The 12,077-nt window shown below is 40.5% G+C and overlaps 1 protein-coding gene across 3 annotated transcripts in view; it reads left to right on the top strand.

The window, feature by feature from the left end:
* ASCC1 (activating signal cointegrator 1 complex subunit 1) overlaps positions 1-4,682 on the top strand; it is a 105,943-nt gene extending 101,261 nt beyond the window's left edge. For 2 of the 3 annotated variants that reach the window (XM_055425503.2, XM_055425502.2), the window contains exons 10-11: positions 2,732-2,890; positions 3,925-4,682. In XM_055425503.2, the coding sequence (XP_055281478.1) occupies positions 2,732-2,848 (117 nt within the window). In that variant the 3' untranslated portion in view covers positions 2,849-2,890; positions 3,925-4,682. Of the gene's footprint in view, positions 1-2,731; positions 2,891-3,924 lie in introns of those variants that run through there. The other variant, XM_088841956.1, reaches the window with a different exon arrangement.
* The last annotated feature ends 7,395 nt before the right edge of the window (positions 4,683-12,077 follow it).

The following is a 12,077-nucleotide window of genomic DNA, read 5'->3' as shown; positions in this document are numbered from 1 at the left end:
AAAGGAATATACGAAATTTCTGTTACTAATAAAATTTTTCTTCACAAGTAATTACTGTTGAAGTATAATTAGAAGTAATACCATTGAGTAAGTCCTCAAGGATTCCTAGGTGGTGATCTATAAATAAAATCTTAAATCCATCTAAGCACGGCCATGTTTTCTCTTTTCTAACACAAAGTACACACACATTTTCAACATTTGTTTTTGTTGTCATTTTATCCAACAAATATTTATTGATCGTGTACAATCTCCTGGCTACAGTTACAGCATATAGTGGAATTCAGCTTTGAAGAACATAAAATACCCTTCTTCCAGAGTGCTTATATTTTAATGAATCACTAGAAAAAATTGGCAGAACTAAAACAAAAGCTTAAGACTGAAGATATAACAATGACTAAAAATAAAGTAACTATGAAACTGTTACTAAATCATCATAAATACACAGAGTCAACAAGGATATGGGGACAGAAAAGGCCAAGATGAAGCTTGACACTGCAGTAGGGACTTTGGAAAAGAAATTCATTTGATGATGATGTTACCACAGGTGTGGAAGAAGATGGCAACCTATGAAGGTAGAGTAAGGACAAGTTAAAAAAAGTGCCTGCAGTGAGGGAGACCTGGGTTCGATCCCTAGGATGGGAAGATCCCATGGAGGAGGGAAAGGCTACCCACTCCAGTATTCTGGCCTGGAGAATTCCATAGTTCATGGGGCCGCAGAGTCGGACATGACTGAGCGACTTTCACTTCACTTCATCGCTTCAGAAAGAGCAGAGCGATGTTGTCAGCATCATAGGCAATATTTACGTTTCAGTAGTGCTTTGCAGTTTATAAGGAAGGTACTTTGACTTGTTCATCTTTTTGAGTCCTTGCCCTTTATGGTCTTGTATTGTGGGTGGTGGTGTCTGTCCACAGCTCCCACATGGCCTGTTGAAAGTTTCGACTGACTTCAGTCTTCCCACCCACTGCTCTTGCCTTAGAGAAGCAAGAGAATTTGTGTTCAGTCGGCTGTTTCAGTTTTGTAATTACTGCACTGAAATCACATCCCAGCTAACTTCATTATAGTTGTATTTACTCTTCGCTTCAAACCTGAAGCATGAGAAATCTCCCTGTCAAATCATACCAAAGTGAAGTCAGAGATAAGTACCTTCCAGCTCCTAGCTGCGGTGTCTCCATCACATGGAAACATAGGCACAGAGAGGAGAACCATGGGCTGCTAATCCCTAAAAGGTAACTCGTTGAAAGTATTATGAGTTCCCTTTTAGTTTTTGTCTTGTTTTTTTTTTTTGCCCATTTGGTTATGTCTTTTTTGTACCTAGAAGGCTTCAGTTTGTAAAGCTACAAATCTGTCGGTCTTGTTGACGTGGTTTTCACTTCAAATTAATGTTCAGCAAAGGGGATTAGCCAATAAACATTTCAGGCAGTATTTTCTTACACAAAAGGGGTAGATACGGTTTGAACAGGCTGCCAAAGCCAGGAAGAGAAGTTAATTGTGTAAATCAATGCAGCCAAGAGCTGATCACCTTTCTGAAAGACAAGACAATGCATCACACAACCTCTAAATAGATCTTTGGGGTCAAGTTGATGTCATGTTGAAGAATCAATATTTACTGGGCTTTATAAAGTTAGCCTTTAATGAACCCCAGGCATTTTGCTAAGCGATTAATTGAAGGAAGAGAAAAGGTGACAATGGCTAAAGTCCATGGCTGTAGAGAGAGTATAAAAATAAGTGAAGAGACAAGACAGTCACTTGCTAGTGTGCAAAGGTCTCAGCCTTAGGTTCTGCTCAAGCATTGTTGGTTTACGTACTGAAAGGCTTTCTTGGGATCATGCTGACATTTAAGAAAGAGCAACTCTTGCATCCTAACAGAAAAAGGGCAGCCCTTTGCTCTTTGACACTCCTTATCTAAGCATTGTAGCTTAATTTTCTTGGGATGAATTCTGATGTCATTTTGCATTCTGCCTTGTAAATGTGCTCATCACGGGAGTAGGTCTTTCTCAGAGGTTCATCCCTTCCTCTGACAAAGCTGAAAGCTTTTAAAATAAAGAATTGTAGTAAAGAGCATTTACTTTAAGATGCTGGCTTGAATCCAAAGTCTAATGAAAGGTTTTTGATAAACATTATCATTTGTACTTGTTATATCATTGAATAGAAGTGTTTCCCTGGCTGTTTTGTGTGTGAGAGTGTTCTGAACTCCTTGCTAGGTTATCAGAATCATTTGTAGGGCAGGAACCTTATCTTCTGTTTATTTTAGTCACTGTTTCTAATAAATGTTGTTGACGAGGTAGAAGAATGTATTATATCAAATTTTATCCTGGCTGTAACAAAACTAACATTCCCCATGGTCAGTAACTGAAAGTCCATAGAAGCAGCTTTGTTAGGCCATGTGAATCAGGGTATGGCCCCAGGATGTTTGTTACAAGTTCTTGGTCATATCTCAATAGACACATTTTGGAGTTGACTTCTCAGACCTCTTTCTCTAGTGCATTTTGTCAGAGGAGTCTTTTCAATCAGTTGATGAAAAGTTGCTGTATTTTCCTCACTCCCACTCCTGTCCCTGCTCCCTGGGATCATTTTTCAGATGAAAATACTGAGCAACAAAGCATAAGATGTTTGTTGGGATTGTTGTGGACATACACAGCAAGAGGTTTTTACAAGAGATCCTGATGTTTAATATTTTTGTCTGTGATTTTCTTTGGATATTCATTCTGGGTTTTTATTTTTCCTTTTCAGCTGTTTGAGAACTTCTACTTTGGTACCCTAAAGCTCAATTCAATTCACATCTCTCAGAGGTTCACAGTAGACAGCTTTGGAAACTATGCCTCCTGTGGACAAATTGACTTCTCCTGAGGTGGATCTTGGGAAGCACTGGAAGTTAAACATCCTCACAAGGTGCTGAGAGAGAAGTGTCATCATTTTAAGTGCCAAGGAGGGGTGTGGGAAATTGGGTGGTAAGTTCCCTGGGTGGCTCCCCGAGGATGCTGTGGTGTCTAACGGTTGTCCATAATCACCACAGTCAGCCAGGATAGTTTTGGGCATGGGGAGAGCACATGCCTGTAACATATGCCTGTTCAGCTTTCAGGAATCTACCTCTCTTTCCAAAGCTCTTCTCTGGAAGTGTACCTCTGAAGCCCAATGGAGCTCAGACTCGCAGTATTTCTTATATTCCTACTGATTTTGCCCCAGCCTTTAAACTCTTTTGTATTAATATTAATACTTTTAGAGAATTACAGATAATCTCTCCACCTAGATCAAATATCAACAAATTCTAGAAGGTTTGTATTTTTCCCTTCCTCTTACACTCTTAATTTTTAGTCAGTACCCAGAATTTCTTTTTCATTGTGGTAAAAAACACAGAACATAAGCTTTACAGTCTCAAACCACTTAAAAGTGTACAGTTCAGTAATGTTAATTATATTCATCTTGTGAAATATCTCCAGAACCTTTTCACCCTGCAAATCTGAAACTCTGTACCCATTAAAAAACTCTTCTTTTCCCCGTACTCCCTGGCAACCTCCATTTTACTTTCTATTTCTACCTCGTATAAGTGGAATCATACAATATTCGTCTTTTTGTGACTGGCTTATTCTCCTTTACGTAATGCCCTCAAGGTTTATCTATGTGTAGCATTTGTCAGGACTTCCTTTCTTTTTAAGAATGAGTAATATTCTATTGGATGTGAATACAGTCATCCCTCAGTTTCCCTTGGTTCCAGGACCTCCCTCTGTATCTGTGGATTCTCAAGTCCCTTATATAAAATAGTATAGTATTTGCATATAACTTACACATACCATCCTGGATACTTTAAATCATTTCTAAATTACTTATAACACCAAATACAATGTAAATGCCATGTAAACAGTTGCTGGCACACAGTAAGTTCAAGTTTTCCTTTCTGTAACTTTCTGAATATTTTTGGTCCACAGTTGACTGACTACGGATGTGGGATCCATGGATGTGCTGAGGGCCGATTGTACTGCATTTTGTTTATCCAGTCTTTCATCGATGGACACTTGGGTTCCTTCCACCTTTTGGCTGTTGTGAATAATGCCCTATGAACGTGGGTGTACAAATACCTGAGACCCTGCTTTCAGTTCCTCTACTACTTAGAATTTTAACTTAAGCAAAATAACTGGTAAAGGTTTTAACCTCTTACTTTGATCTGTCCTTTTTCTTCTGAAGCTGGTCCCTTTTATGCTTATTCAATTCCTGTTCCTTCACCCCTACCCTAACCCTTGTCTTCCCATACCTCGGACGGAGCTGCAGGTTTGTGGCTCTTTTCCGTTTCCTTCCCAGGGCAGCAGCAATTGAAACGGTGATATCAGGACTGTGTAGAGTTTCCCAGGAGAATGTCAGCCACGAAGGCACTCCTTTGCAGCAGACCGGCAGAGGGTGGGGGCTCCTCCGCTTAGCCCCACCCATCAGCCCTGCCTCATTCTCTGCTAGGGGGCTCCAGCTCACTGTCACCTCTCACCCCTGCCCCTCACAGCTTTCCTCCCTCCATGGCCTCTGTCTGTCTGTCACTACTTAGTCTCATTCTGATTCTTATTTTCTGTTTGAGAAGTCCGATTCTGACCTCCATGTGTTAATAAGGCCACTAACTGGTAAGGCTGTATGTAACACTCAGATTTGTTACCATTGTGACAGCACAGATCATTTGTGAATAAATGGATTTCTAAAGTGACTGTGTTTTTCTTCTGGTATTTCTCTTTAGTTTTAGTTTGACCCCCTTGGTGTAAATTGGGATACAATGCTGCCATCACTTATTCACTGGCATAGCTATTTTATTCTTCCAGGACTTCATCTTGGTGCCTGCAGGGTTGGTTTTTTCCCCAAAAAAGCTTTCTACAGGTAATACTCAGTTTTTATTTAAGTGGAGCTTTTACTTCGCTCACCTCTGATTGTTCAATGGCATATGGGAGTAAGTCTCCCAGGGGTAGTACTGCATAGCAGAATCGACTGTGGAGTTGAGTGCCCTCATCTCATCTTGGTACTGCTTCTAACTGGCTTCTTTCTGACAGCTACCATTGAGCGACCTTAGCCAGAAAATAAAGATGTCTTCTTTTGAGTATCAGAGGTATGATTTCTGTTTTTAGAAATAAAATTTTTGTCTTTGGAAAATGTAACTTTGTATGTTCTTGTTGTTTAGTTGCTAAGTCATGTCTGACTCTTTTACGACCCCATGGATTGTAGCCTGCCAGGCGTCTCTGTCCATGGGGTTTCCCAGGCAAGAATACTGGAGTGGGTTGCCAGTTCCTTCTCCAGGGGTTCTTCCCAATCGAGGGATTACACCCATGTCTCTTGCATTGGCAGGCAGATTCTTTACCCCAAGTCATAAATTCTTAACAGAAATTCTGTTATTTAGTATTTAGAGGTAACCAAGCATATAAGGACTTAGCATTACTGTTAAGTGGAGTTTTCCAGCAGCTACATGATAAGGTGGCATCATCACTCTGATGGTTAATAGTGTGTGTGCCTGTGTATTTTTGTGTTTCATAGAATTTTGTAGGTTAGTAGTTATCAATAGAATTGGGGGGAAAAATGTGTATATGTTTTAAGGTGTTTTTTTTTTCTGGATGCCAATAGACAAATTTTTGAGACACCATAGCTCTAAAGAAAGTATACTTTTAACTACTATTGTGAAGAGGAAGTAGCAGGTAGTTTTGATGTATAAGAGAAATTTTATGAAGAGCAACAGTGTAAGCAAATAATTTTTGATGGCGCTAACAGAATTGTTTAAGATTCCAGGTCCCCTTTCACCAAACTGTAATGAGGTCAAGGTTGGAGGATCTGATCTCTACTTATAATCCAGTCTTCCTTAGTGTTACCAATTTGCAGTTCATTCTGCACTGAAATAGAGTTAAGTTGCAGCTAACATCGCTCTGGTTGACTTTTAAGGCACCACTGGCTTCACCCTTAACTCTTTTAAGAAGAGGAGGGGGAAAAGAATCTCTCACCACGATTGTTACACGAGATTTGTTTTGTTATAAAAATAACTTTGTTATGGAGAATAATTTTGTGGGTTTTTTGGATGGTGCATAATGAGTTCAGTTCAGTCGCTCAGTCGTGTCCAACTCTTTGCAACCCCATGAATCACAGCACGCCAGACCTCCCTGTCCATCACCAACTCCCGGAGTTCACTCAAACTCATGTCCATCGAGTTGGTGAAGCCATCCAGTCATCTCATTCTCTGTCGTCCCCTTCTCCTCCCGCCCCCAATCCCTCCCAGCATCAGAGTTTTTTACAGCGAGTCAACTCGTCGCATGAGGTGGCCAAAGTATTGCATTTTCAGCTTTAGCATCAGTCCTTCCAATGAACACCCAGGATTGATCTCCTTTAGAATGGACTGGTTGGATCTCCTTGCAGTCCAAGGGACTCTCAAGAGTCTTCTCCAGCACCACAGTTCAAAAGCATCAATTCTTCGGTGATCAGCTTTCTTCACAGTCCAACTCTCACATCCATACATGACCAGGGGAAAAACCATAGCCTTGACTAGACGGACCTTGGTTGGCAAAGTAATGTCTCTGCTTTTTAATATGCTATCTAGGTTGGTCATAACTTTCCTTCCAAGAAGTAAGCGTCTTTTAATTTCATGGCTGCAGTCGGCATCCGCAGTGATTTTGGAGCCCCAAAATAAAGTCTGACACTGTTTCCACTGTTTTTCCATCTATTTCCCATGAAGTGATGGGACCAGATGCCGTGATCTTTGTTTTCTGAATGTTGAGCTTCAACCCAACCTTTTCACTCTCTTCTTTCACTTTCATCAAGAGGCTTTTTAGTTCCTCTTCACTTTCTGCCATAAGGGTGGTGTCATCTGCATATCTGAGGATATTGATATTTCTCCTGGCAATCTTGATTACAGCTTGTGCTTCTTCCAGCCCAGCGTTCCTCATGATGTACTCTGCAAATAAGTTAAATAAGCAGGGTGACAGTAATGAGTTACCCCCAAATAAACTCCATATCCTTGGTAGAAACATGATAAATGTTACTTATAATGGTTATTTTTTAAGTGAACTTCAGAGTTTACTAAATTGGACACTGATGAGAATCCAGCTTCATAATGACACAAAGCTTAGTTCAGGTTTGCTCTTGCACTCTGCCATTTTCCTGGCGCTAATGGGAGCCAGAGGGTTATGAGTTAAGGAACACCTCTCAGATTCTGTCTTTATGCCTGCAGGGAGATGGATAGCAAAGCCCAAGGATGCTATAAGTAAGAAAAGGGGCAGCTGTTGTGGTTGTTTATCAATAACTTTGTTGTTAATAAAATGATCTCTTAAAGGTAAAATAAGCTTACTGTGTGAAAAATCATCAAACTATGTACTTTTATGTCTTAAACTTTTTCCAGTGTGTGTGTTATGCTTCAATTTAAATATTCGTTTAAAAAATAATTTCCTCATCCACAGGCTACTACTTCTTATGCATTTAAGCACATATATCATATTGCTAAGTAAATTTTCACAAATGATAACAGCTAATATTAACAGAATATTCACATTTGTCATTTATTTGTAAATAATGTGTATTTATTCATTAAATCTTCACAAGCCCACTTAAGTTGGTATTGAGGTGAAGTGAAGTGAAAGTTGATCAGTCATGTCCAACTCTTTGCGACCCCGTGGACTATACAGTTCATGGGATTCTCTAGGCCAGAATACTGGAGTGGGTCGCCTTTCCCTTCTCCAGGGGATCTTCCCAACTCAGGGATTGCAGGTCTCCCTCATTGCAGATGGATTCTTTACCAACTGAGCTATCAGGGAAGCCCTGATAAATTGATAAGTTGGTGTTGCTGCTGCTGCTGCTAAGTCGCTTCAGTCATGTCCGACTCTGTGCGACCCCACAGACGGCAGCCCACCAGGCTCCCCCGCCCCTGGGATTCTCCAGGCAAGAACACTGGAGTGGGTTGCCATTTCCTTCTCCAATGCATGAAAGTGAAAAGTGAAAGTGAAGTCGCTCAGTCTGTACGACTCTTAGCGACCCCATGGACTGTAGCCTACCAGATTCCTCTGTCCATGGGATTTTCCAGGCAAGAGTACTGGAGTGGGGTGCCATTGCTTTCTCCAAGTTGGTGTTACCATACCTCATCTTAGAAACTGAGATTTAATAAGGTTAAGAAATTTGCCTGAGGTCATAAAGCTTGTATCTGTGGTTCTCAAAATGTAATTTTTGGACCCCTCAGAGTCCCTGATTCCTTTAGAGGGGCGAGAAGATCCTACTATTTTCATGAAAATACTAAGATACAATTTGCCTTTTTCACTCTAATTCTCTCCTGAGTGTACATTGGCGTCTCCAGAGGCTATGTAATATGGTAACATCACCACACTGATGGTTAATAGAATAGTATGTGTGTATATTCTTATGTTTTCTAGAATTTTATAAGTTGGTAGCTTTAGGTTTTAGATATGTATTTTTTAGAGATAACTTAGTTTGCTCTCAGCACTTCTGCTGTGCTATTACTAGCTACTTCCCGTTATACCTGCTGTTATGGGCTGAATTGTGTCCCCTGAGAATTCATATGTTAAAGCTCTCACCCCCTAGTACCTCAGAATGTGACTATTTTGAGATAGGGCCTTTAAAGAGGTAGTTAAGTTAAAATGAGGCTGAGGCTGTTACGGTGGGCCCTAAGCCAGTCTGACTGATGTCCTTATAAGGAGAGGAAATTTGGACACATGAAGAAACATTAGACCCCAGACCACCAAGATCGGTCCCTGGGTCTGTCTGCAAAAATGTTTGGTTGATGATATTGCCTAGTAACTGGTGATTAGAAGGGTCTGAGAATGACAGTGAAACTGACCAATACGGAGCAGACACGGCCAGACTGAGGAAGTTCCTTTTGTCTCTGCCCTGATCATCAAAACCCTCAAGGAATGCCCAAGAGACAGAAAGAGGCAGAACATTAAGCACAGTGGAAATACAGTTTTTGATGAGATTGTCAGCATTGCCCAGCAGATGTGGCACTTATTTTTAGTTCAAGAACTGTCTGGAATCGTTAAAGAGATCCCAGGGACTGCAATGTTGATGGCTGCCGCCCTCAGTGACATCATGGATGACATCAACAGTGGTCCAGTGGAATGCCCAGCTAGTTAAAGACAACAAAGGAAAATACTTCAATAAAGGATCATTTGACAACCAAAAAAGAAGCGTCAGCTATGTGCATGCACAGAGCAAAGACCATGTGTGACAATAAGAAGGCAGACATCTGCAAGCCAAGAGGAGACCAGAGAAGCTAAGTCTTCCAGCACCTTTTTCTTTTTTTTGGCTGTGCCCAGGGATCAAACCTGGGCCCAGCAGTGAAAACAAGAGTCTTAACCACTGAAGTACCAGGGAATTCCCAAGTCTGCCAACACCTTGTGAACTTCTAGCCTCCAGAATTTATTGAAAAAATAAATGCTGTTTAAGCTACCCAATCTGTGGTATTTTGTTATGGCAGCCCTAACAAGCTAACAACTCTTGCTATAATGCAGAAGCCAGTCTACCTTTCTTCCTTTGGACTAGACATTGAAGAGATTTGCCAAAGTATAAGACAGTACTACATTTTGTGGGGAGTAGGGTGGGGAATATATTTTTTTTTCCATAAAATGCATTATTTTGTTAATATGAGTCAGAGTTGTTATTTTTAAATAAACTTTTTGGATGTGAGGGTTGGACTATAAAGAAAGCTGAGCACCGAAGAATTGATGCTTTTGAACTGTGGTGTTGGAGGAGACTCTTGAGAGTCCCTTGGACTGCAAGGAGATACAACCAGTCCATCCTAAAGGAGATCAGTCCTGGGTGTTTATTGGTAGGACTGATTTTGAAGCTGCAACTCCAGTACTTTGGCCACCTGATGCAAAGAGCTCGTTTGAAAAGACCCTGATGCTGGGAAAGATTGAGGGCAGGAGGAGAAGGGGACGATGGAGGATGAGATGGTTGGATGGCATCACTGACTCAATGGACATGGGTTTGGATAGATTCCGGGAGTTGGTGACGGACAGGGAGGCCTGGCGTGCTGTAGTTCGTGGGGTCGCAAAGAGTCAGACACGATGAGCAACTGAACTGAACTGAATATTAATTTTCCCTTGAAAGATCTTTTAGACCAGTCTTAGGTTCACAGAAAAATTGAGAGGCTGGGTTTTTTTTTCAAGTACAGTATATCAGTGTCTATTTTGTATATATCATATAAACAAAAGTAGAAGTTCTTTGGAATCCTCTATAATCTTTCAGTGTACAGGATTCCTGAGACCAGAAATCTGAGAACTGCTGCACTAGACTATGTGCATGCATGCCTAGTCGTTCAGTGGTGTCCAACTCTGTGACCCTTTGGACTATAGCCCACCAGGCTTCTCTGTCCATGGGATTTTTCAGACAAGAATACTGGAGTGGGCTGCATTTCCTCCTTCAGGTGATTGTCCCAACCCAGGGATCAAACCTCAGTCTCCTGCATTGCAGGCAGATTCTTTATTGCTGAGCCATCTGGGAAGCCCAACCTGTGATATATGGTCTTCTATAATGAGCTTTCGTTACCTGGTAATACGCAGTGGATCACTTTAGTTGTCAATAGATACAGAGTTAGGATATTTTTAGTGTCTGCAGAATAGCCTTTTGTGTGTTGTTATAATTTAACTAGTTGATCCCTAGCTAATGGATGTTGATTTGGTTTTCAGGTTTGGCTATTTTAAATAATTCTGGATTGAATATCTTTGTATTTTTATGTCTTTGAGGTCCTCTAGAAATGAGGTTAAATGGTTTTAAAGATGTGGTTAAATTTAAGTTTCTTATTTGGAAACTAAGGCCCTTCTTCTATTTTGTATTTCTAAATATTAAAAAAAAAAAAGTACCCTTTATCAAATATACCCAGCAACTTTGAGGCCCCTTTGGTTTGAAAAGGCTGACCTGCCAGTAAGTCTCAAAATTTAGGAGAACCTTTTCTTCTTTATAAACTATTTATTGTCCATTTTCTACAACTTTTTTCTTATCTGGAAATTTGAATTTTCTCTAGGTAGCTTTGTAGTAGAATTAACAGTTCTGGATTGTTCTTGATTTGCCTGTAGCTAATATTGACCCATCTTGAAGGTGCTACAGAAGGCAAGTCTCATTGGAGGCATTACCCAGGAATATGGGAAACATTTTGACCTTTAAGGGTCTGGAAACAGCTATTGTCTTATTGATGGGCGTCTTGTTAAGGCCTTTCCAAAGTCTTTATTGGGCAACCATAGTCATTCCAGAAGACCAGGGACTTCATAAGATAGTATTGAGATGGGAGGTGTATGGTATCTAGGTTCTGCCTCCTTAATGACTTAGAGACACATTACTAGCTTTGCTAAAAGACTAGGATTGAAATGGAAAAAGATGGCAAATGTTAGTGTATATTCAGAACTATGGGACATCATAGCTACCTCTTCCCAACCTGAGGGAATAAATAGCATTTTAGAAATGTTCACTATGCCCAGGCACTTAGTATTTAATTTTGCATGGGTTCCACAGCAGTCTTCTGAGGAGAGTGGCATCATCATTAATTTATAGATAGAAAATAGATTAGGTATTTTGCCCAAGAACCCAGCTAGTAAGACAGAGTCCCCAGTCTATATGACAACAAATTGCTCTTCCATTATACATTGGGGCTTCGTACAATTGGGCAAGGCAAGGCTGCTTTATTTACTGTGAGATGTAAACATCAATGGCCAGGGCCTCATTGCAGCAGCACCTCTAAGTCCAGCTGCACAGAAAAATCATGCTAAGGGAGCTATTGTTTTCTGCTTTCCCAAGGGACCCCAGCCCAAGCCATTGATGCATTCAGAATTCCCAGGCAAGTCAGACTCAGGGTGACTATGAACCTTGTAACCTGTGTTTTTCTGTCGATTAAGATCATGTTTTTCATTGCCTTTGATTTCTTTTTTTTAAAGTTTGTTTGTTTTTTTAATAAAAACAATCCAGGGCTTGGGTCCCAAAAATTTAGTATGTTTTGTCCTGTCAGATTATCTGTTTCCTCTTCAATTTATTTGTGATATAAACCTCGCCCTATTTCTGCTCCGATCCTGGGACTGCGCCCAGAAATGTGTATGTCAACACATTTCTAAAGGCAGTGATAGAGATCACAATTTTA

Source organism: Moschus berezovskii, chromosome 12 (genome assembly GCF_049115385.1).
Source record: "Moschus berezovskii isolate FMDL1 chromosome 12, NW_MosBer_1.0, whole genome shotgun sequence".
In the NCBI taxonomy this organism is placed as follows: Eukaryota; Metazoa; Chordata; class Mammalia; order Artiodactyla; family Moschidae; genus Moschus; species Moschus berezovskii.
This window is presented reverse-complemented; position numbering and strand designations above follow the sequence as displayed.